The sequence below is a fragment of the Hyla sarda genome, chromosome 13, assembly GCF_029499605.1.
Source record: "Hyla sarda isolate aHylSar1 chromosome 13, aHylSar1.hap1, whole genome shotgun sequence".
Lineage (NCBI taxonomy): Eukaryota > Metazoa > Chordata > Amphibia > Anura > Hylidae > Hyla > Hyla sarda.
Window position 1 is genome coordinate 34841664 of NC_079201.1, and position 26942 is coordinate 34868605.

At 40.0% G+C, this 26942-nt stretch overlaps 1 protein-coding gene across 1 annotated transcript in view; it reads right to left on the bottom strand.

Annotated features, from left to right (window-relative positions):
* MYO15B (myosin XVB) overlaps positions 1–26942 on the bottom strand; it is a 203904-nt gene that overhangs the window by 37057 nt on the left and 139905 nt on the right. Inside the window, exons 29-41 of the mRNA XM_056549601.1 lie at positions 26324–26522; positions 24801–24888; positions 24415–24444; positions 24097–24256; positions 23846–23955; positions 23692–23751; positions 12863–12938; positions 12210–12328; positions 11885–12003; positions 11656–11797; positions 11465–11576; positions 11160–11317; positions 783–901 (exon numbers count right to left, since the gene is read on the bottom strand). Coding sequence (XP_056405576.1) covers positions 783–901; positions 11160–11317; positions 11465–11576; positions 11656–11797; positions 11885–12003; positions 12210–12328; positions 12863–12938; positions 23692–23751; positions 23846–23955; positions 24097–24256; positions 24415–24444; positions 24801–24888; positions 26324–26522 — 1492 coding nt within the window. The remainder of the gene's footprint in view (positions 1–782; positions 902–11159; positions 11318–11464; positions 11577–11655; positions 11798–11884; positions 12004–12209; positions 12329–12862; positions 12939–23691; positions 23752–23845; positions 23956–24096; positions 24257–24414; positions 24445–24800; positions 24889–26323; positions 26523–26942) is intronic.

The following is a 26942-nucleotide window of genomic DNA, read 5'->3' on the forward strand; positions in this document are numbered from 1 at the left end:
CCAGTTGATTTAAAAAAAAAATAATAATAATTTCCACGGGAGTACCCCTTTAAGAAGATCATTGAGTATCATGTTCTATTCTATTCTAATATTCTAAAGGTAGATTTTCAATGATCAATTTCAAGCTGGTTGGTTACAGGTTTACCCTCAAAAACCTGTACCTTTTGGTCTAGGACTCACCTCAGCTCAAAGAATTTGCCCATAAATTGTTAATTATCAGTAAATTTCAGCAAGCAGGATACAAATTATTGTCCAGATGGTATTACGTCCCCTCTAAACTGAACAATCCTCATTGGTATGTAGGTGTTCCCTCCCTCCCTGCATCTCCCTTAAAGTATGCAAGAAATCTACCCTTAAAGGGGTACTCCGGCCCTAATACATCTTATCCCCTATCCAAAGGATAGGGGATAAGATTTATGATTGCGGGGGTCCCGCCGCTGGGGACCCCTGCAATCTGTCATTGCGTACCCACCTTTGTGAGCTCTCCGCAGCGCTGAAGGCTCCGAGTGTGTAGCGTGACAACCACGGGGCTGAGTATCGTGACATCACGACTTCGCCCCCATGTGACATCACACCCCGTCCCCTCAATGCAAGCCTATGGTAGGGGGCTTGACGACCCCTTTAAACACTTTCTAAATGCGGGCAGGGCATGTTCCTACCAGTTGAAAATCTCTCACGACACTTGCACCATAATGGATCTCTCTCCTTTCCCCTATTTATTGTTGTTCTCTTTTTCCCACATAACTTCTTATTACTCTTTTTTATTATTAAAAATTACTTACATGGTCTGTGCATCCCGAAAATATTTCAAGGCAAACTCAACCATAGTGTAATGTGTGGCTTCCAAGATTGGAGGTGGAGGGCTGTATGTTGGTAAGGACTCTTCGCTCACCTGACCACTCTGCCGAAAAATACAAACAAATCTAAAGCTTACAGACAATACAGGTTTGATTTTCACTGTGCAGTATTGAAGCTATTAACGTTATGTCATGTTGGTAGGTTGAATAATTGGGATGCAGTAAAAAATCTATGAGCCATGAAGGAATCTGACATTGCATTATTTTAACAAGGTAGAAGGAAAGTCGCTATACTAACCAATATATTTGTGAAAATGTACACATGAAGTAATAGAAAGAAATATTCGACACCAGAATAAATAAAAAGTAACACGTGTAGAATTAAAAGACACCCACTTCCCCACACCACCGCTCCTGTCTACTTCCCGGCTTTTGTATCGCAAACATAAAAATAAAGAAAATTGAACTTCCTGTTCCGGCGGGGATGTGAGTAAGCACATCAGCTCCCGCCTGTGCAACTCTCACATACCCTGCCACCAGTTGCTACCCGCAGCTAATTGTGACCAGAGGGATGGGAGATTGCGGTGATGGTGCCGTGGTCATTTCTATGGAGCTGTACCTTTCTAAAACGCCAGGCAGTCAGAGGACTCCTGGAGGCTCTTCTATGGCCTCAGAGAGCTCTGGCCCAAAAATGGCCGCGGCGGCTGCGGAGAAGACGGCAGCCGGCCCTGCCCACCACTCCTCTTCGCATGCCAGCGCAGCTCTACCGGCACTCCAGTTAGAAATGGACACTACCATTCCGTCCACCCCGGATCTATATCAACTAACACCGGAACATGAAGCGGACTTGCCATCCTCAGGTATCGGGGGAGATGGGAGGTGTCTTCTCTGGAGTAGACTTTAACCCCTTAAGTACCCGGGGTTTTTCCGTTTTTGCATTTTCGTTTTTTCCTCCTTACCTTTAAAAAGTCATAACTCTTTAAATTTTGAACCTAAAAATCCATATGATGGCTTATTTTATGCGCCACCAATTCTATTTTGAGTCATTTTACCCAAAAATCTATGGCGAAACGGAAAAAAGATTCATTGTGAGACAAAATTAAAAAAAAAAAGCCATTTTGTAAATTTTGGGGGCTTCCGTTTCTACACAGTACATTTTTCAGTAAAAATGACACCTCTTTATTTTGTAGGTCCATATGATTAAAATGATACCCTACTTATGTAGGTTTGATTTTGTCGTACTTCTGGAAAAAAATCATAACTACATGCAGGAAAATGTATACGTTTAAAATTGTCACCTTCTGACCCATATAACTTTTTTATTTTTACGCGTATGGGGCGGTATGAGGGCTCATTTTTTGCACCATGATCTGAGGTTTATAGCGGTACCATTTTTGCGTTGATAGGATTTATTGATCATTTTTTCATGATATAAAAAGTGACCAAAAATGCACTATTTTGGACTGGAATTTTTTTGCGCGTACGCCATTGACCGTGCGGTTTAATTAATGATATATTTTTATAATTCGGCCATTTCCGCACTCAGCGATACCACATATGTTTATTTTTATTTACACAGTTTTTTTTTAAATGGAAAAGGGGGGTGATTCAAACTTTTATTAGGGAAGGGGTTAAATGATCTTTATTAACTTTTTTTTTTCTTCACTTTTTTTTGCAGTGTTATAGCTCCCATAGGGACCTATAACACTGCACACACTGATCTTTTACATTGATCAGTGGTTTCTCACTGATCGATGATTCTGCTGCTTGACTGCTCATGCCTGGATCTCAGGCACTGAGCAGTCATTCGGCGATCGGACAGCATGGAGGCAAGGTAGGGATCCTCCGGCTGTCTTGTAAGCTGTTCGGGATGCCGCGATTTCGCTGCAGCGATCCTAAACAGCTCCCTGAGCTAACCGGCAGTGATTTAGTTTCACTTTAGACGAGGCGTTCAAATTTTAACGCTGCATCTAAAGGGTTAATAGCGCGCGGCACTGCGATCAATGCCGTGCGCTATTAGCCACGGGTCATGGCCATTGTTAGAGGTCAGGCCCGAGCCGTGGCCCAGCGTTATAGAACGGGAGTGGACTCAGGACGTACAGGTACGCCCTGGGGCCATAACAGGTTAAACTGCACGCTGCGGCAGTAGCGGAGCACCTGTTCCCTTAATTACGAGCCGCCATGATTGAGATGCTTTCGGGCACATTACAAGCTGTGCAGGCAGACCTACTTAAAACCACCCAGCGAGTCACAGACGTAGAAGTCGGGGTGCAGGAAGAAGAAGACAGCTCTACCGCCTTTATATTGGCGATTAAACTTGTCATGCATGACACTGCCTACCTCAGAGAACACATTGAGGATCTCGAAAATAGATCTAAACGTAATAACTTAAATCTGGTTGGTTTATCTGAAATTGTTAAGCCCCAGCAACTGCAGCAGCTCTGGGAAACAGAGCCACCGGAGGCTCTTGGCCTCACACAACGGAGACGGGTAGAAAGAGCACACAGGGTGGGCCCACCTATACAGCAGTCGGGACAGTCACTCACAAAAAGACCCTCGCCCAAGACAAGGGATAATGCGCTACTTGGACTATCATGACAAGGAAGAAATACTGCAAACCTTTAGGGCGCGCAAGACCCCACTGTTGATCCGAGGATTTAAAGTTGTTTTATTTGCCGACTACTCTGTCGAAGTCACGAAGAAGAGAAAGGCTTTTAGCTCAGTCTGCACCTTATTATTTAACAAGGGCCTCAAATTCCGGCTTCAATACCCAGCTGTACTGCATGTTCAATTCCCTGAAGGGTCCACCCGTATCTTTCACCATCCTAAGCAGGCTGCTGAATTCTTCCGCATCCCCCCGGACCGCCAGGACCCCATGGAGGACAGTACTACTACTCTCAAAACGATTTCGGGGGCTCCCTTCATCAGTCCTGAAAAGAAGAGACGCAGACGCCATCTGGGTTATCTGCCTTCAAAAGTACACCCCTTCCAATGGCCTCCTGCACACCCCACAGATCGCCCTGCGGAGACATCACCTACTGTACGCCAACTAGTTGATCGACACTTCCCAAATTCCCCGACCTGATGTACTAGACGGTGATAGTAAGCCTTTATTTCTTTCCCAAATATTGTTTGGCTCTCTATATTTTATGCTGGACACTTTCCTGATTCCTATAGTCCAGGGACCTATTAAGGTCCTTCCAAGCCTTTGGTTATGACGATGGTTATTTATGTTATTTGAAGTTTCGCATAAGTGTATGATCTATTACTATGTTATTACCCTCTGCACAGTTTCACTTGCTATGCTGAGTAAACCTATGGGATCAAGGTATCCCATGATAATCGTTACTTCTGATTTCTTCCCTCCCCACATCCCCCCCTTAAGCACAACTCCCTCCTCCTCATCCCTTTCCACTCCTCCTTTACCTCTTCCTCCCCCCTTCCCTCCCTCCTCTTCCCTACCTTTCCCCTCTTCCCCCGACAAAGTAGGACGAATCATCCTCCGAAATGCGTCGGAAGTTTCTTGGATTAACTGTAGTGACTCACGGCCATCCATGTAGAGGAACCGAACACTGTTGAGACGCCACCGGCCAGGGCAGTCTCCCATACGGTTCCAGGAATCCAGTGACCCTCTCCGCAAAAACCACGCCAGGACCCGATGTGCAACCATCAAGGATAATAGGATATCCCGGATTACAGTGAGTTATATCCTCAATATTAAACAGGCATATAAACTAAAGGCCTGAATGTTTTGTACACAATAGGAACTGCATGTTGTAAAGAGGAGAAAAATACCTGTATACACCAGCCATTCCTCCAAGGATTGGATCCAATAATACACATGTTTCAAAAATAGGGTGAGCAATACATCATTCCTTTCGCTCACCCACTTACAGCGGTATCGGCATTCACCAGTCATTACACTAACTCTGTCCTCACTTTGTATTATAAACAGCTGCTATATCCCAAAAACGGGACCACACACATGCCCAGTTAAGATATAAAAAGGCCCTCGTTTATTCAAGGCTAACCAGATTAGGTGGGTAACTATCAACCCTCTCTTTTCTGTTCATAACCACCCTGTTTTCCAGATAACAACTTTCCGAGTTCTCACACATATACATTTTTCTCTTTTTTAGCCCGCAAATTTTACTCATCACGCAATTGAAGAAAATTCAAGCTGCGATATACTTTTTACAGAATTTTGTGATACACCTTCTTTTACGTATTATTTATTAATAAACTATACATTATTTTTACATAAGAGTTGTGCCAGTATATTTATTTATTATGCTTTAAACCCTGTGTGGGAAACTAGGGACCCACATTTATACAAGGCGGCAACAGACAAATTTGTACTTAGTCAAATTTACATGACGTAGACTACATCCACCACCCATTCCCAGGTAGCGGTAGTGAGTTCACTTTTCATGAACTGAAACGTGACCAGGTACTTCGTCCCCTTTTGGAGAGCACCTCCTTGATAGACCCTTGGAGGGTTCATAATTCGTCAGAGAGGCAATTCTCCTTTTTCTCACACGCTCAGTCCTCCAGGTCATGTATGGATTGCATTTTTATACACTCCTCCCTAGACTCTTCTGTACTTGACACACAAATAGAAGACATACTTATATCAGATCAGGCTCCCATTCTGCTTCACCCATTAGATCGCCACCCACACGGGACAGATATATTGTGGCGTTTCCCTGCTGCTCTATATCAGGACGACTCGTTCGCTACCCTTCTGCGAGGATGGTGGCTAGAATATGTGTTACATAATGTGGAACATAGCAATGACCATGGCCTGTTTTAGGACACTGCCAACATATTATTTCATTTGTAGCGGGAAAGAAGTGGGTCTTAGCTTCTAAATATGCTGCCGCTAGCGACTCTCTGAGAAAGGCATATACGACTTTTTATCACTAATCCTACTCATACTAATAAACGAAACTGGAGCAAGGCAAAGTGTGAGTTGATGATTAGTTGGCCAAGAGGGAACAGTATTACACCTGATCTGGTTGGGCACACCATTAAGCGTCTCAAGAACTCGAAAGCTCCCGGACCTGACGGGTTGACGGGGGAGTTTTATAAACTTCTCTGTGACCAAGTCTCTGGTATGCTTTCTGATCTGTACAACCAGATATTACAAGATCAAAGCTTGCTGTTCTGGTTACCGTTCATCGCCCTGTCTTGCCGAGTTGTCCTTCACTTCTAACTCTTGATGCTGAAAAAGCATTTGACAATGTTAACTGGAGATGGTTGGATGCGGTGTTGGATGCTAAGCAGATCAGGGGGGCCTTCCGCAGTTTGTTAAATTCTCTATATGCCTCCCCGAAGTCTAGAATATATTTACTAGGGTTTCTGTCCCCTATTTTTCCGCTCAGTAAAGGCACACGTCAAAGCTGTACCTTATCCCCCCTTTTAACATAGCATTAGAACCACTTGCACGGTACTTGACTACCTCCACGCTGTTTCGGGGAATCAAAGTGGGGGATGCAGAGGTCAAAGCCTCCCTGTACGCAGATGATGTCATACTGTATGTACAGGATCCCATGAGAGATGTACCCCATATCTTGGATACGTTGAGACAATTTGGCTTGTATTCTGGATACCGGGTAAATGTTCATAAATCCTCCCTTTTACTCTTAAAAAGACCTTCCCCTAACTATCTCAAACTTACTCTTACATTAGCGATTCCAACTGCTTCCCAATCTATTACCTATTTAGCAATAAAGATAGGCCAACTGCCCAAATCACTATATACCCTAAATTATCCTCCTTTAATAGATAAAATTCTAAAGGAATTACACCGTTGGCACAACCTACCTTTGTCATTATCTGGTTGCTGTCACCTTCTTAAAATGTGCAGCTTTGCCAAGCTGCTCTATCCTCTCCAAACCATACCATTGTTACTAAAACACACAGATGTCAAGATATTGACATCTACATTCATCCAGTTTTTTGGGCCGGCAAGAAACCCCGTATAGCTTTGCGTACCTTAATGCTTCCTACTTATGGGGGGGGGGGTGAACTTCCCAGATCTAAGGAGTTACAACTTGACACAACATGGACTGGTTCCATGGCTCCTCTTGCTACCCCAATACACTTTTAGAGTTGGCTATAGCTGCTCCTTGGCACCCACTAGCGTTACTTCATTGTCCGACTTCCTCTTTGCCGCCAATCATCAAACATTCACTGCTCTTCAAGGACACCATAGCCACATGGAAAGAACTAAGGCAGAGAATGGTGTTATCACACACTTGCTCCAAACATCTTTCCCCCTGGCATGCACTAAATTTTATAGCAGGACATTACAATCCATTTTTTTGTATATGGCATCAGAATGGGGTCTACACCATTGGAGATCTTATCCATAAAGTGGATGGAAGGTGGTACATGATGCGGCAACTGACCGCTCATTATGATGTCCCTACTTCACATTTTTTACCGTATAACCAGCTCCGATTCTACTGCAGGTCTAAAATTACGGAACTTCATAAAGAGACCTATACTAATGATTTTGATGCTATCCTGACATCCACTACTGCATGCTCCATTTCCGTTCTCTATGCTAAGTTACGTAAATGGTACATCAAGTCTCCGTTAAAGAGGGTGCGATCAAAATGGGCCTCTCTTTTTGATGATCAGAATGTCCCAGATCACATTCTCTAGGGATGGTCTGATTTTAGGACACATATCTTTAATGAAAGGTGGAGTGAGACTCAACTAAAATTAATACATTCGGCCATCTATGTCTTCACTATCCCATCGTCCATGTCCAATCCATCTAGAATAAACCATTGTCCGAAATGTAAGCAACCAAATGCCGATTTATATCATTGCATATGGCTCTGCCCACAGATACAGGAGTATTGGAAACAAAGTCTCGGTCATGCTGCTATAGATCTGTCAGCTAGATAATGCCTTAGGCCCTTACGAGGCGCTTTGCCATATTATAGTGTCTGGACCTAAAGAATGCTTTTCCTATGCTCATCTACCTCCGATTGCCCATACAATTATTATCCTAGCCAAATTGCAACTATTGTGGGAATGGTTATTCGCATCTCCTCCCTCTATGGCACATTTGCTTGAAGCTCTGAAACAATAATTTACGTTAGAGACATCCCGTCGTAGCAAGGAACTAAGAGCTAAGAAATTATTCCATAAATGGAAACAATTCCTGATCAGTCATTATTCCCCCTCTGATATTGTCTCTATAGTTAGGCCCTTTGCTTCTATGCAGTGGTACACCATGACTGTTTTGGAGGGCTCTCTTGGAGCACTAAGGGTGCCATGAATCTTGGCACGACCACAGTATGACTAGGTTTGACATTCTTTTTTTCTTATCTCTATAAATGATACTTTTTTTTTTTTTTTTAAAGCAGAAGAAGAGATCTTTCAAGATGGACTCTGGGCGTCGGCTGCATACTTGTTTGTGAGTTTTGTTTAATGATTGGTTTGTTTCCCCGTCTGTCAGTGATGTCTTAACCTCTTAAGGAAGCAGGGCGTACCTGTACGCCCTGCGCCCGGTCCCAGTGTTTAAAACGGGGTCACGCCGCACAGATAGTTGTGCCGCATGCTATTAACCCTTCAGCCGCGGCGATCAAAGTTGATTGCCGCATCGAAAATGAAAGTAAAAGCTTCCTGGTCGCTCAGTCGGGCTGATCAGGACTATCAGGATAAAATCATGATGTCTCGATCAGCTAGGACGCGAGCGGAGGTCCTCTTACCTTTCTCCGTTGCGTCCGATCGGCATTTGATTACTCCAATCCTGAGCTACAGGCTTGAGCAATCAAGCCCCTATTACGCTGATCCATGCAAAGCTATGGCTTGGCAGGGATCAGGGTAAAAGATCAGTGTGTGCAGTGTTATAGCCCCCTATGGGAGCTATAACACGGTAAAAAAAGTGAAAAAAATAAGTCATTTAACCCCTTCCCTAATAAAAGTTTGAATCACCCCCCCTTCCCCCCCAAAAAAATGTGTAAATCAAAATAAACATGTGGTATCGCCACATGCGTAAAAGTCCGAACTATAAAAATATATAATTAATTAAACCGCGTACGCGCAAAAAAAAATCCAAATTCCAAAAATGAATAAAAAGCGTTCAAAAAGTCTGAACAATGCAGAAATGATACCGATAAAAGCTTCAAAACACGGCGCATAAAATGAGCCCTCATACCGCCCCATACGCAGTAAAATAAAAAAGTTATGGGGGTCAGAAGATGACAATTTTAAACGTATACATTTTCCTGAATGTAGTTATGATTTTTTTCAGAAGTACGACAAAATCCAACCTATATAAGTAGGGTATCATTTTAACCATATGGACCTACAGAATAAAGATAAGGTGTCATTTTTACTAAAAAAGGGAAGCCCCCAAAAGTTACAAATTGAAATGTTTTCTTAAATTTTGTCGCACAATTAATTTTTTTTCCGTTTCGCCGTGGATTTTTTGGTAAAATGACAAACGGCAAAGTAGAATTGGTGGCGCAAAAAATAAGCCAACATATGGAATTTTATGTGCAAAATTGAAAGGGTTATGATTTTTAGAAGGTGATGAGGAAAAAATGTAAAAGCAAAAATGGAAAAACGCTGAGTACTTAAGGGGTTAATGTTGTTACCATAGGTTGAGTTTATTTTATTGCTTTTAAAGCTGATGCAGTCCTATTTTAGGATTGGACCTAACTCCAAGACCATACTGGTCAAGCAGATTGCTTGAATGCAAATGAGCCGAAGCACCATTCGCCTGGACATTCATATCAGGACCATGCTCTATCCAATTCTCCAGCTTCGGTTTTCACGTATCCATATGCCCTTATTGGTTCTTGGTGATATATAAGCATGCATTTCATATATCATTTCGTGATTCTTATGTGGCCTGCGAGCCACTTATTGCTATCTCTTTTTGTTATGAGTGATCTTATTTACTGTGGCTATGTCTTTGCTATTGTTATTCTTTGTTTTCATTCAATAAAAGATAAAAATTGTCTTTAAAAAAAAAAAAGAAAGAAAGAAAATTGTTATTCAAGTAAGATACCGCGTGAATGCTCGGTTCTTTTCATTCTACATGTGTTGAAGTATTACTGTGATTGACGTGAGCACCAGAGAGGTTCTGCTTTAACGGATATGTTGCCAGAGAAGTTGAAAGTGGTCCGGTGTATTTAGTGTCAGGGAGGTATCCTGTTTGGCTAAGAGTGAGCATGGAAGTGTTTTACTCCCCTAAAGTGGCTGTACTGGGGAACGACTAAGACATTAGACATCTGAAATGATTAGACTAGATATCTCCACAGATGGCAAATGTAAAGGTTTGGGAAGATATGGTAAGATACTATAAAAGGTAGAGTGCGCATTTTGGTGTTTTTTTCTTCTTTACTGGCATGGGGAGGGGGAGAATTGGGTGAAGGGTTTAACAGGGTTTGGATTGTACATTCTTGATTGTAAAATGACACATGGTTTTGTACTGGTAAAAGAAAGTTAGATAGATAGATATATATCAGCAATTGCAGCACTCCTAAAAGGTCGGGTAATCCAAAATATGCAATTTAAAGTGCAAGTGCAAGCAAAGGTTGGAGAACAGGTCCCATACGGTTCTCTTAGAACAACAAAATAGTTAAATGCAGCACCTCAGATGCTGTGAAAAATGTATTCCATCTTAATGGCAATTATTCTCTTTTTTCACAGCATCTGAAGCACTGCATTGAACTGTTTTGTGTATATATTGCTCAATGTGTATGTTCCAGTATCACTTCCACATGGCTAGAAATATCTTGATGGTACACAGGTTACTTATATGTCAACCTAAATGATAGGATATTTAACCCTAACCCATCCCTGTTTGCGAGAGTGTTTTTTTTTTTTTTGTTTTTTTTTTTTTTTACTAAAGTCCCATGCAAGACTATTGGACTTCCATTACCTTTCTCCATTAGCTTTACTCTGCATCTCCAGGTGAGTAAGTTGGTCCAGTTCGCAAGCATGCATGCCACACCCCCTCTCACAAGTCACATGTCTTCTATTTGCGGCTCTTTTTTTTTTTCAGCTCAAGGCCGAAAACACAATTTCCCCCAATATATCCACATCACAGTTCCTTAAAATATAATTTTTTCATCACTGCTCAGCCCCCACCTTACTCCACAAGCTTCGCATCTTCGGGTGAATGTGTCAGTCTGGCTTGCAATTCATGCACAACCCACACCCTACAAAGCCATGCCCCTTCTATTTTCAGCCTACAATTTCTTCTCCACATAATGTAATGATAAAACAATATAGTTCTGAAATCCACTAAACATGGGAGATTATGTTTTTTTTAGAATATTATTTTAAGCTTCTATTCCATAGTTCCGTTTTTTCTGTTCCTACTCTTACCTCTTTGCTTATTGTCCTCCGGAGCCCACGGGGTTTAGGTCTACTTTCCAAGGTGTCTGTCTTCTCCACCACACTGTAGTAGTCAGGGACAGCAGCTGGTTGTACAAATCGAGAAGGAAAAAGACCAGAACGACCCCCAAGGGAACCAAACTGCCACCCTGCAGAAGATATGTGGTATAAGAGACTGGCACTCATTCATTCCCTTGAGTTATTAAATGACTGCCTTAGTCATTGGATTTCGGTTATCAGATTTTATGGTCAATGTGTAAAAGTTTAATTGGACCTTATAGAGATCCCAACAGTACCTGGTTCTAGTCCATCCATTGGCAACACTTTGATGATGTCACCTTTTTTGAATTGAAGAAGACTCTTGTCATCAGTTATATGACTACGCAGGGCAACCACATGGTTTGAGTCCTAAGAATATAAAATGGAATTAACACATGCTTTAGAGTGAATAGTTATATACATATGTTTACCACTGCCTCTTTCTTACCTTCATTAGCTCTTGTAAGAAGATCTCTAGTAAAATCTTTAGAGCCTGAGCATGGTCAGAGTGCACCCGCAGATCCTCATTACGCAGATTAAAGTGCAGTGAATGAGAATCAGGCTTCTCAATAGAGAGAATATCTGCAAAACTGAATGGACGAAAGTATTGATATTAACATGTATTATGCTGGTCATATCTCCAAACCTACTTATTCCACTCTTATTCTTGACCCCACCTATAACTACACAGTGTCTTCAGATGTCTTTTCTGGATTCCTGTTGCGTTCACTTCTTTCAAAAGCCTGAAACCTCTGTGGGAAACTCCTATGATAAGCTGGTCAACATTATCATCCAGCTGCAAAAACAAGATACAGTATGAAAATGTACATTTCAGGCATTAGATAATATCATTGGGTCTATTGAAACATTTTAGGTGCATTCTTTTCTCAAACTTGCAGATAAAAGCATTTACTGTCACATCTAGGGAAATGACATTCACAGTAATAAGCTCAAAAAAAACAAAAACAGAAAGAATACAATGTTGTTGTGAAATTTACTCACAGTTACAGGAAACAGGCGAGAAAAGTAATTTTCCCAGTTATCCCGGGCAGCTATGACAATACGTTTCTTGAAGGAATCTTCTAGGATAGAATTGGCATCACTTCCAACCTGGAACTCATCTAAAAAGAAAATGTACAAAGCTTGTAATCCTTAACATTCAGTCTTAGGCCATGTGTACATGTAGTATTCTGATCAGTATGTCAGCCAAAATTCCTGGTTTTGGCTGTTTGTACTGAGCAAAATACTGTGTTTGAGGATAGCCCAAGGCAATGGTGTATATTTTCAGCTTAAAAATTGCAGTTTTCCAGTTTATTTCTGCAGATTTTTGCTTTTTGCTCTTTTTTTTTTTTTTAACTTTTTTGTTATGTCTCTTTAGATGTTGTTTTTCTTTTTTTATGTTTTTTTTTGCCTACAGCAAATACTATTTTGCAATTTTTTTGTGTTACATGCAAGTTGCATGGCCATAAAACTTATAGCTGTATAATTTTACTAAATGTAAATAATAAGCCACTCATAGGTCTATAGTACAACTTGAGGCCAATTACCTAGAGCTAAAAACAAGACTGCATCATCATGTGGAATTATCCTATTTTTGGCTTTCCTCAAAGATAAGAAAGTCCAAGGATTTAACATGATCCTCTCCCAATACTTACTTAAAAAATCTCTCATCTTTCTTCTTTCCTCACGAGTTATTTTAAAGCTGGTCTCTGAATAGGTGTCCCTTAATATCTAAAATGACAAAACACACTGAATTACACTGGTCAAAAGGCCATAAATGAGGAGCACCATAGGGTTATATCCTCTGGTAAGAAATAAAACGTGCACCAAAAAATACCAAGTGCCCTCTAAGTTTGGAGGGTTGTGCTATTTATAGGCCCAACGCTATATTAAAGTGATAAAAGATTTTTGGCACTGAAGGGTATATGGATACCGAGGTCAAGTATACAGATAAATATATATGAAAAACACCATACCATTAGGGACCGGATGAATATTAAATAATAACAGTTTATTATACCGCAATATTAACAAATACAATTAGGTAGTGTAATCACAGAGCCCTTGTGTCCTTGTATACAACATTATAAACATATAAAAAGACCTATTAATTGCTGCCTGTAAAATTGCTGTGAAATGACGAAGTTCAGTATCCTCTATGGTGAGCTGACACCATAGAGGATACTGAACGTAGTCATTTCACAGCAGATAATTGGAACCAGGTATCACTTCAGACAATCCAACTATCACGGGGTACAATGTCCTGTACCTAATAGGTCAGGTAGAAGAGGTCTCTACTTACTGTGAACTACATCGTGATTCCATTCATTCATTTCTGCTATATGCCGTCAGCCCGTCTGCAGGACTTGCGGCCACAAAGTAACAAAGAGCATCTCTAAGAAAGGGTAATAGACTGATAACGATTGCTGAGTAGCGCTCGCTTGAACTCTACTCCCCTGTAATTCTGCACATCTACAACGGAAAATCGGAATCAGATACTTCCTCAGATAATGCAACAACCACGGGGTGCAATGTTCTGCACCAAACTGATTAGTCAGAAGAGGCTTGTACTCACTGTGGACCACATCGCTACTTCATTCATTATCTCTGCTATGCGCTGTCAGCTGGTCTGCAGGACATGCGGCCGCGATGTAACAATTAGTATCTCTAGGAAAGGGTGATTGACAGACAGAGCAGTGCTCACTTGAACCCTATTACCTGCAGTTCTACACAATATTCTTCTGAAATTGTTTTTTATTAATGTTTTATTGTTATTTTAGCATTTTACTGCAATGGATGTCAAGTTTAAATATATTGGAAATAGTAATGAATGTTTTTAATCTGATACGTGATACAGGATGTTCTCGGATAGCCATCTTGGAACACCCTGTAGTGAAGCCAGTTTTGGGTGTACCAATTCCCGGGCAAAATTCCCAGCCAGTGTAATTACTGGAGCTGCTATTTATATGTGCGCCCTTACTCCTTTTAAACATGCACGTCTTGATAAAGAGCTCAGTCTGAGCTAAATGCGTTGAAAGTGCTTTTTTACTCAAATTTTTTATGTCTATCCTGATGGAATAAAGATAATCTTTTACTGGGAGAAGCGCCTGTCTTTGGAGAAAACTTTTTTTAATAGTTTATTTTACTACTGCCTGTCGACCTCCTTGGATGTTCGGGTGCTTCTGGGCTGCTGACCCACTACTGATGCGCTGTTGTAGATGTTATGCTCTGAGCATGAGGTGTATAGAGGCAGACTTCAGACAAAGGTGCCGGCTTTCAAATGGCGCAGGTCACAGAAGAAGCATGGATAGGTAAAAGCAAGGGTAGTTTATTCTCCCAGCATGCAACGCGTTTCACTGCAACAGCAGCTTCATCAGGCATGACAAGAATCACATGAATGGCGAATTTATCCAGAAGGTGAGAGGACACGTCAGAGTAAAAGGGGAGGAGGGGAGAGGAGAAGGAGGGGCAGGGAAAAACGGGATGGGAAAGGTAAGGGAATAGGACTTAGATGTTCTCCTCACCGACGGGCAAATTCTAACCTTACAAATATACATACACAATATAAAAGTTTTACATATAAAAATATATGACACAATTATTAACTAAAATAAAATGATAATAATGATGATAATAATAATTAAATGGGAATGGAAAGATAGAGAAAGGTCGTAAATTTAACGAGCATTCTCTATGGTCTCATTCAGACCATGCGTTACCAAAGTGGACAGAGTAAAAATCCAATAAGATTCACGGTTAATTAAATATTGAAAACGGTTAGGTTTTGAAGATGGAACAGATTCAAGTATGATTAACCATAAAGATATTGGGTTATTTTTGTGAACAAGGGTAAAATGACGTGACACACTATGCAGTGTGAATTGGTTCTTAATGTGGGATCTATGTTTGGACATACGACAACGCACAGTTTGAATCGTGCGTCCAACATATTGTAAATTGCAACTGGAAGATAACAAATATATTGCAAATTGGGTATTGCAATTTAAAGGGTACATCTCATCAAAAAAAAATTTTGATATATTATAGATTAATGTATGCAGAATAACTTCACAATTGCATGTTATTAAAAAATATGCTTCTTTCTATTTCATTTTCCACTTTGAAGAAATGACCACTAGGGGTCTCCCTACCAGTCCTGGCAGCAAGCATTTCAGACTCATGCTGGAGTCCTAAACACTACGAGCTGCCAGTCTGCTTTGTTCACAAAGGAGAACACTCAGAGCTGCCAGCCTGCTTTGTTCACAGCCTGTTTGGCTGTGAACAAAGCAGGCTGGCAGCTCTGAGTGTTTAGGACTCCAGCATGAGTCAGAAATGCTTGCTGACAGGACTGACTGGGAAAAATACAATAGAAAGAAGCATATTTTTCATTAACATGCTATTGGAAAGTTATTCAACATTCATTAATCTAAAATATATCAAAAGTTTATTTGATGAGAGGTACCCTTTAAAAATTGTTGAATTTTAAAAGATTTTTTAGTATAAAAAGAGGAAAATTTATCCACAAATGGATCCATCATGTTGCAACACAAGCAACAGATTTTATTGCACGGCGAGCAACCCCAGGTAGAGGTAATGGCGGAATTATTAGTGGATGGAGTATTTTTCAGTCTGTTGGGGGCTAGTAGATTTTGAAGATTTTTGGATTTTTTGTAAGTAATGCCCGGCTGTGAAGGGACTATATCCTTGAGGATCGGATCATTCCGAATAATGTGCCAGTTTTTTTTTTTTAAATACTATGTATTACTGGGGCCGCTCTATTATAATTGGTAATGAAATTATATTTGAATTTATTTTCTTTTTATCTTTTTTATCTGTAGTGGTAGTCAGATTTATCTGTGTTTTATTTTTTACTTTATAATATGCCTGTGTTAATAATGAAACTGGATAACCCTTTGATAAAAAAAAACCTTTTAATGTTTGTGCCTGTAAAGAAAAATCATGATTGGTGGTACAATTCTTACGGATTCTGAGGTATTGTCCATAAGGAACTCCTTTTAACCAACTGGGATAATGAGCACTGGTATAATCCAAAAAACTATTCACATCAACGGATTTAAAGTGAGTTCTGGTGTTTATCTGTCCCATATTATTAATCATTTCTAAATCCAAAAAATGTATATTTGTGAAGGAAAAATTTATAGTAAACTGTAGACCCCCAAGTGTTTAAATTAAGATAATTAACAAAATCATGAGCTTATTTTTCTGTGCCTGTCCAAAGAAAGAATAAATCATCAATATAGCGCCAGAAAAATAAAATGTATTGTGAAAAGAGCCGAGACTGTGCTATGTGAACGGCCTCGAACGCCCCCATAAATAAATTAGCATAACTGGGTGCGAAGCGCGTCCCCATAGCACAGCCTCGGATCTGTTGATAAATAATATCATTAAATGAAAAAATATTGTGTTTGAGGATAAAGGAAATAGATTATAATAAAAAAGATGCTTGATCAGAGTGTAAAGAATTATCACCAAATAAAATGTCCTTCATAACTTGTAAACCCAAATCAGTATTAATATTAGAATATAAAAAACAAACATCAAGGGTTAAAAATGAAAATGATCACGGGGTATTCATTTGTTGTAACTCAAAAATTAATTGGGAGGAGTCTCTAAGGTAAAATGGTAAACTTAATACATATGGCTGCAAGAATAAATCAACAAAATAGAAAACAAGATATTGATTTTCCTAGTAATGATAATCTAACTAAGATGGAACGGTACACTATAAAAACCCTACAAAATAATGACCAAATTATTATACGCCCTGCTGATAAGGGGGGTGGGATTACCATTCTTGATCGTAGAATCCTTTCTGACACAAACTATTATACTGTTCTTTCGTCGGATCCTTCACAAAATTTTCATGAGATTTACACTAACAATATCAATGCAGCATCCCATAAAAATATTTTTAATAAAAAAGAATTAACTTTTCTTACAGTTAAACATTTTTCTTTACCCAATTTTTATTATTTACCTAAATTACATCAAAATTCTGTTTATCCCCCCGGTCGTCCCATCATTTCTGGTATTTCCTCTCTTACATCCAATTTGTCCCATTTTGTTGATTTATTCTTGCAGCCATATGTATTAAGTTTACCATCTTACTTTAGAGACTCCTCCCAATTAATTTTTGAGTTACAACAAATTAATACCCCATCATCATTTTCGTTTTTAACCCTTGATGTTTGTTCTTTATATTGTAATATTAATACTGATTTGGGTTTAAAAGTCATAAAGGATATTTTATTTGGTGATAATTTTTTACACTCTGATCAAGCATCTTTTTTTATTATCTATTTCCTTTATTCTCAAACACAATATTTTTTCATTTAATGATATTATTTATCAACAGATCCGAGGCTGTGCTATGGGGACGCGCTTCGCACCCAGTTGTGCTAATTTATTTATGGGGGCGTTCGAGGCTGTCCACATAGCACAGTCTCGGCTCTTTTCACCATACATATTATTTTTCCGGCACTATATTGATGATTTATTCTTTCTTTGGACAGGCACAGAAAAACAAGCTCATGATTTTGTTAATTATCTTAATTTAAACACTTGGGGTCTACAGTTTACTATAAATTTTTCCTTCACAAATATACATTTTTGGGATTTAGAAATTATTAATAATATGGGACAGATACACACCAGAACTCATTTTAAATCCGTTGATGTGAATAGTTTTTTGGATTATACCAGTGCTCATTATCCCAGTTGGTTAAAAGGAGTTCCCTATGGACAATACCTCAGAATCCGTAAGAATTGTACCAATCACGATTTTTCTTTACAGGCACAAACACTAAAACAACGATTTTAACACAGGCATACCATAAAGTAAAACATAACACACAGATAAATCTGACTACCACTACAGATAAAAAAGAAAATAAATTCAAATATAATTTCATTACCAATTATAATAGAGCGGCCCCCGTAATACATAGTATTTTTTTTTTTTAATTGGCACATTATTCGGAATGATCCGATCCTCAAGGATATAGTCCCTTCACAGCCGGGCATTACTTACAGAAGATCCAAAAATCTTCAAAATCTTCTAGCCCCCAACAGAATGAAAAATACTCCATCCACTAATAATTCCGCCATTACCTCTACCTGGGGTTGCTCGCAGTGCAATAAAATCTGTTGCTTGTGTTGCAACATGATGGATCCATTTGTGGATACATTTTCCTCTTTTTATACTAAAAAGTATTTTAAAATTCAGCAATGTTTAAATTGCAATACCCAATTTGCAATATATTTGTTATCTTGCAGTTGCAATTTACAATATGTTGGACGCACAATTCAAACTGTGGGTTGTCGTATGTCCAAACATAGATCCAACATTAAGAACCAATTCACACTGCATAGTGTGTCACGTCATTTTACCCTTGTTCACAAAAATGACCCAACATCTTTATGGTTAATCATACTTGAATCTGTTCCATCTTCAAAACCTAACCGTTTTCAATATTTAATTAACCGTGAATCATATTGGATTTTTACTCTGTCCACTTTGGTACTGCATGGTCTGAATGAGACCATAGAGAATGCTCGTTAAATTTACGACCTTTCTCTATCTTTCCATTCCCATTTAATTATTATCATCATTATTATCATTTTATTTTAGTAAAAAATTGTGTCATATATTTTTATATGTAAAACTTTTATATTGTGTATGTTTATTTGTAAGGTTAGAATTTGCCCGTCAGTGAGGAGAACGTCTAAGTCCTATTCCCTTACCTTTCCCATCCCGTTTTTCCCTGCCCCTCCTTCTCCTCTCCCCTCCCCTCCTTCCCTTTTACTCTGACGTGTCCTCTCACCTTCTGGATAAATTCGCCATTCACGTGATTCTTGTCATGCCTGATGAAGCTGCTGTTGCAGTGAAACGCATTGCATGCTGGGAGAATAAACTACCCTTGCTTTTACCTATCCATGCTTCGTCTGTGACCTGCGCCATCTGAAAGCCGGCACCTTTGTCTGAAGTCTGCCTCTATACACCTCCTGCTCTGCCGGCTCTTCTGTTCTTTTTGTCTCTTCAGTACACAGGATCACAATTAAGTCTTTCTGCCGGTGTTAGCCGTTCTTTTGTCTCTTGCAGGCTAGACTTAGTGCATAGTGAGTGCGGAATACTTAGTTAGATGAGGTATACTGCGGACTGCGCCTCTTACCTGGTTATGATCGCGGACTGCATTGCTTGGCAACTGTTAGATTACGGACGGCGCCGCTCAAGTGTGATGGGCAGCAGGAGACAGAGGATGGGACAGCTGTAAGTAGCGTCCTCGTTTAGCACTGGCGGGAGACACAGGGCAAATTTGAAAAAATAATAATAATAATAAGGTGGTAACAAATGTGTTGATAATATTAGCAGCAAATAGTCTATAATAATTCAATGGCTGGACGTGTTTCTGGACCACTCCTAGGTCCTTTCTTCAGCAGCGAATAGATATGAAATCATATCTATTCGCTGCTTAAGAAAGGACCTAAGGGTGGTCCTTTAAAGCATCCAGCCATTGAATTATTATAGACTATTTGCTGCTAATATTATCAACACATTTGTTACCACCTTCTTCTTCTTATTATTATTTTTATTTATTTTTTCAAATTTGCCATGTGAATTGCCGGTCGCTCGCTAGCGCTGCTACTTACAGCGGACCCATCCTCTATCTCCTACTGCCCATCACACTTGAGCGGCGAAGTCCGCAATCTAACAGTTGCCAAGCGGTGCAGTCCGCGATCGTAACCAGGTAAGCGGCGTAGTCCGCAGTATACCTCATCTAACTAAGTATTCCACACTCACTGTGCACTAAGTCTCGCATGCAAGAGACAACAGAGCAGCCGACACCGGCAGAAAGACTTCATTGGGATCCTGGTAGTGGGGAAGTGAGGAACGGCACGCCAGCCACCACAAATCCACCAGCGAGCGGGCAAGAACTAATCTAACTACTTATACGGCACAACTGCAATATAATCTGGAGAAGTTTGCTACGAGTATTTACTGACTATACCAAAACTGTGCCCTAACAGGGTTGTCGTCATTTGGATGTATATCAATAAAGAATGCTGAACACTGTTACTGGTATTAGGAACTGAGAATAACTTACTTTTGAACTGTATGATGGCAACTATAAGTCCCAGCATACCTTGTAACTACAATTAAGGATTTACCATTTCCAAGCCATATATATATATATATATATATATATATATTAGACTTTATGGGAGGACTACAGATCCCAGTTTGCTATTAAGGACATATATTTTACAAATAGCAATATTACAGGCAGCAATTAATAGGTATTTTTTTAATATGTTTATAATATTGTATACTATTTTTATATTTTATATTTATATCTATTAGGGGTGTATCACAGGGGCCCTGTGATAAAACTACCTAGTTTTATTTGTTAATATTGCGGTATAATAAACTGTTATTATTTAATATTCATCCAGTCCCTAATGGTATGGTGTTTTTAACATATATTTATCTGTATACTTGACCTCAATATCCATATACCCTTGAGCGCTAAAAATCTTTTATGACTATAATTGCTAGTTTTTTCACCTTAGGTGTGGGTGTTTGTTTGGTCTGCTCGGCTAAATTGCAGCTTAAGTGAGCCCTCCACATACAATCTTTGTTTCACAATGCTATATTATGCAAGGAAGAAGATACAGTCTGCTGTTCTGGAACTCATTTCATTCTCTAGGTGAGGATATCCACAACGAAATGCCAAAATTGATGGTTTGTGTGTAGAACACTACTGTAGAGCCACCAGAGGCATAGCTTGTAGCTTCTGGGCCCCGATGCAAAATCTGCAACGAGCCCCATATTCCAAATAAAATACTTGTCTTTTATGGGGCAGATGTGTTTTGGGGCCCCCTTAAGCACCAGGACCCCGTCGCGACTGCTACCTCTGCTACTTCTATAGGTACGCCCCTGAGAGACACCATAAAATTAATGTAGATGTTAATTTTTCATTTTAGTTTTGGAAAATGCGTACATAAAATAGCACCTCTTTCAGGTCTACAATATAAAACATGATAAAATGTAAGAAATTTTATTCTCTTAAAAGGTGCAGCTTCGGACATTTGATTTTTGACAGTGCTGATCCCTAGCATCTGCTCGCATTAGGCATCCAAAGTAATCACAGCACTTGTTTGCAGTTTGTAAGCATCTACCTCCTTCCTCTGCTCCCCTTGTGCCTGGGCACTGTGCACCCTTAAAGGATTGGCCCTGGTACTCTCACAATGAATTTATGAATCCATATGCATCTGAGGCTGCCTTGTGGGGCAGCCTCAGAAAGCTATACCAGCTTTCCAGAAAAAACATTCAGGCCCTCCTTCAACTTGTTTATTGAGTTATCACAACATCATGTGGGAGAAAGTTCCAAAGTCTCACTGCTCTTACAGTAAAGAACCCTCATTTGTGATGATGGTGAAACTTTCTTTCCTCCAGACGTGGAGGATGCCCCCTTATGGTTACTGGTGTTGGTATAAAAATATCATTAAAAACATCTCTGTACTGTCCATTCTTATATTTGTACATTGTGATCAAAGCATCCCTAAGACATATTTTCTCCAAACTAAATGACCCCAAGCTTAATAAACTGTCTTGGTCCTTTAATCCTCCCATACCATCAATCTTTTTTTGGCTCCCTCTTCTGCACCCTCTCCAGTTCTGCCTCTATGCCTCTCTTGATACATCGTATTACTTTATTAGCCTTGGCAGCCGCTGCCTGGCACTGGTCTCTAAAGTCGTGCTTACTGTCCACCAGTACCTCCAAGTCCTTTTAGGTAAAAGTTTTACCCAATGTTTTAATATTCAGCACATATTTGTAGATTTTGTTTTTACGGCCCAAGTGCTTGACCTTGCATTTATCCACATTGAATATAATTTGCCATGTTTGTGCCCGAGCGTCCAGCTTCCCCAGTTCCCTCTGTAATATTATCATCCTCTGCGGTGATCACCTTACCCAGTTTAGTGTCATCCGCAAATATTGAAACTTTACTCCGTAATCCCTCAACTAGGACAATAATAAACATACTGTAAAGAAGGCCCAGTACAGAAATTAATTTAATAGGGAAAGGAGATAGCCTAGTCATTTTAATTAGGAAAAAAGTACTAAATTTTTATTCAAGATCTCTTATGTTCAATTTTCCACTCACTTCCAAAGGTTCACAAGAACCGATTCCCTCGCCTATGCAGCCCAAATGTTGCAAGAATCTGTTCTTTATGGTAACACCTTTGTGAGTGGGTGGACTTGCACCTTCAGCCACTTTTATCCTGATTGCTGGACTTCTTTATCTTTATGGACCGAATACTGAACCCTGTGGTACCCCAACCAGAGTAAGTTCCATTGATCACAACTGTCTGCTTCCTATCACTCAGCCAGTATACATATATCCTTCCCTAGTCCTAGCATCCTCATTTTATGTACTAACCTTTTGTATGGGTTTTGTGTGATCTAACATAGTTTTTAATATATAATATATATTTTCAAGTCGCTAGGTGTGGGCATCGAAACACATCCTGTCTTATGTGTGCACTTACCATAAATAAAATGAAAACTTAAAGGGGTACTGCGGTGAAAACCTTTTTTCTTTTAAATAAACTGGTGGCAGAAAGTTAAACATATTTGTAAATTACTTCTATTAAAAAATCTTAATCCTTCCAGTACTTATTAGCTGCTGAATGCTACAGAGGAAAATCCTTTCTTTTTGGAACACTGATGACATCATGAACACAGTGCTCTCTGATGACATCTCTGTCCATTTTAGCAACCATGCATAGCAGATGTATGCTAAGGGCAGCATGGTGGCTCAGTGGTTAGCACTGCTGCCTTGCAGTGCAGGGGACTTGGGTTCAAATCCCACTAAGGACAACAATAAATAAAGTGTTATTATTATTATAATAACGTCAGCAGAGAGAACTGTGGTCGTGATGTCATCAGAGAGCATTCCAAAAAGAAAAGAATTTCCTCTGTAGTATTCAGCAGCTAATAAGTACAGGAAGGATTAAGATTTTTTTAATAGAAGTAATTTACAAATATGTTTAACTTTCTGCCTCCAGTTGATTTAAAAGAAAAAAGGTTTTCACCGGAGTACCCCTTTAAGCTCAACATTGGTCTATGGGGAACCAAAAGTAGCGCTCTACACATTCTTTTTAAAAGACAGAGATGTTTTTACTGTATATAGCAAATTTTATTATCTTGGTAGGGTTTTCCCCAGCTAAAAAAATTATGTAGTGATATAGATGCATTAAAAGAAGTCTCATCACAGATGTTTCTTCATCATGTGAGCCATGGCAGTACCCAGATGAATAACTGCCCATGAAATACTTGGACAGTTAAACTCTGCAAGAGTGCTCAGGAACATAGGGGGGTCCCAAGCTTTGATATCAGAAGGTGCTATAAGAGCATTTGGGATAATGAAATCGTGATGGGAAAATAACATAATGATTTACCTGCTGACATAGAAGGTTCAGGTAGTAAGGGTGAGTGAATTTTTCTTTGGGATAGAATATCTATAAAAAATAAAAAAAAAGACACAATACACAGTTAGTGTAATTTGTGTATTTCCTGCAGTCACATTGATAGGAAGTCTACATTTAACATTACCTCCTTCCGCACATAAATTTTCCAGTTGGCATCACTGTATGAGAAGAAGACACTAGCAGTGTGCTTGCTAATTGAAGATTTTGCAGTGTGATCGCCTTCAAGGGTTCGTCCTAAAAACAAAAGGAAGTGTAAAGAGTGTAAGAACGCCATAACTTGGGGGTGATGGATTAAGAAATGTAGAGCAATTTAAAAAAACAAACAAACACAGCCATATAAACCACATATAGGGAGGATCATCTTTTTCTCTGTACCTGGGCTCTTGGGAGCCTTCTCTGTTGGTGCAAAAGGAGATGAACCAGATTGAAACAGTCCCATAAGTGGCTTCTGCTTTTCCCGAATAGAGTCAGCCATCTTCTCTGCAGCAGGAAGAGGAGGGGGAAGAGGAGGAGGTGCTGGGCCATCCTGCAAGTCCTTGAATGAAAATAATTATAGAAATGGTTTTCAATGGATTGAAAAAAAATTAAACTTTCTAATATACACTTTGTTGTTTTTTTCTCTCTACATGACATAAAATATAAATGCTACCGCTAAAAACCCAAGTGCAAGTACAAACTTTACAAAATACAAACCTGACTGCTTTTGAATAGTTTAGGAGCCTCCTGAAATATGAGAGATCTATTAAAATATGCAAAATTTTTGCAAATGACCCTGGAAAGCCCCAAAAATTCTAAAAGATTACACACATGCATACACTAGAAGGTCACTGGAGTATATCTGCACAAATAATAACTTCAGTGCATCAACTAACACATCTGCAAACCACGCTCCCTGCTACTAGCACACAGTAAAAAGATAAAATGCTAAGGCCAGTGCAGACGACATGAAAATAACACAAAATAGGATGACAGCTAAGTCAATGCACTAAATAAAAACACACAACACGTGCAATTCTGCAGGCACATGGCAGTTGATAGATCTCCTCACTACATTTAAGATGCAAACTGTGGTGTCTTACGGGGGGTGGAGGGGGCCCAGCCATTCTTAATCTCTCTAGAGCCTCTTCTTTGGGGTCTTTCTTCTTTATGAAGGTCTGTATTGGCCTCCTGAAAAATGTAGGATTTATTATTTGGGGAGTCAAGAATACAAATGTAAAAATCTGGACAACTGCCTTCTAGATCTGCATCACTTTGGCTCCAGCTCATTGGCTTCTGCTTCTTAGATCAGTGTTTCTCAAGTGTGGCCCTCAAGTACCCCCAACAGGTCCATGTTTTCAGGATTTCTGTTAGGATTCGGCTAGCTGGATGTGGATCCTCTGCGTCAGCAAGGGATTGGCGTGGACCGTGTTGGTGGACCGGTTCTAGGTTGCTACTGGTTTTCACAAGAGCCCGCCGCAAGGCGGTAGCAACCAGGTCGTATCCACCGGCAACGGCTCAACCTCGCTGACTGCTGAGAAGGCGTGGGACAGAAGGACTAGGCAGAGGCAAGGTCAGACGTAGCAGAAGGTCGGGGCAGGCGGCAAGGTTCGTAGTCAATAGCAGAAGGTCTGGAAACACAGGCTTTGGACAACACTAAACGCTTTCTCTGGCACAAGGCAACAAGATCCGGCAAGGAAGGAAAGGGGAAGTGAGGTTATATGGACAGGGAGCAGGTGGAAGTTAATTAGACTGATTGGGCCAGGCACCAATCACTGGTGCACTGGCCCTTTAAATCTTAAAGAGCTGGCGCGCGCCAGAACATGACAGCCGGGGACCGGGACGGGTAAGTGACTTGGGATGCGATTCGCAAGCGGGCGCGTCCCGCTATGCGAATTGCATCCCCATCGTGAATGTCAGTGCAGCGCTCCCGGTCAGCGGGTCTGACCGGGGTGCTGCAGAGAGGAGAACGCCGCGAGCGCTCCGGGGAGGAGCAGGGACCCGGAGCGCTCGGTGTAACAATTTCCTCAGCTTTTCACAGGTGATATAACTGGTGACGCATGATTCACTGACCATAATTATATCACCTGTGAAAGACTAAGGAAATCCAGAAACATGACCTGTTGGGGGTACTTGAGGACCGCACTTGAGAATCACTGCCTTAGATCATCACTGACCAATATTCTAAGGTTGGGTACATACTATTTGAAGTTTTGTTTGGAAATTCTGATACAGAGTCCCATTGCTATCAATGGTATTCCATTGCGCAGTTTACACAACAGAATTTTAGCAGAGGCGGAAATCAGTTGGCACCAGCTGCCTTCGGAATCTCTGTCTCGTATATTTCCGGACAGAGCCTAAAAGATCTGTATTCTTCTCCTGAATGTTTTTAGTTTTCTTTATGTTAAGCCGGTATCTTGTTGATGAATAGTTGTAAACATGTTTTAGTTCAACCCCTAACACCCTAAATGTCATTTAGCTTTTATCTTACCCACTATTTTAAATGAAGATTACATGTGAGCCTAAACACTCACTTGCAGCTTGTAATCAATTGATATTGACAATATGTAAGCTTTTATATTTGATTACTCATTTGTCTTCTTTAAGTTACCGTTTAAGTTCTTACCTGACTGGTTCAAATGGTTTAGGTTCTTCATGAGGACGGCTCTGAAACATCTTGATTATTTCTCTTATCTCTCGGCTGGGTTCGGGTCTAGGAGCTGGTTTTATGATACCACCTGCTTTCTTTGTCTCTTTCTCAGGAGTCTCTGTAGTTTTGCGTACAGGTGGTGGCACTATCGGGGGTGCTTTTGGCATTGCTATTTCTTTATAAAGAAAATACTGAATTATTTGATTATTAATTCATGTTAGCAGAAAAAAAACCCTAACAAGAAATTACAGTGATTCAATGTCTAACATATGTAAAATAAACTCAGTTAAAAGGGGAACCGGTCATCACTTTCATGCTGCCCAAATCAGGAGTCATACGGCAGTCTGCAGCGGTTTCTACCTGCTTAACAGCTGAAACGTGTCCTGTGATGAACCTGTGTTGTTCTTGCTTTTTGCAAAAAATAAAAAAAGCATATTTAAAATAGCGAATGCCAGGATCCTTTGTATTTCCTTTGAGACTGTTAGGTCCACAATGCACCACGGAAATGCCAACATGAGTGCCAATCACACTCACTACCTAACATCTGCCTTTGCTGCTGATCTTGACTAATAGACCTTTCTTGTTTGAGTATAGA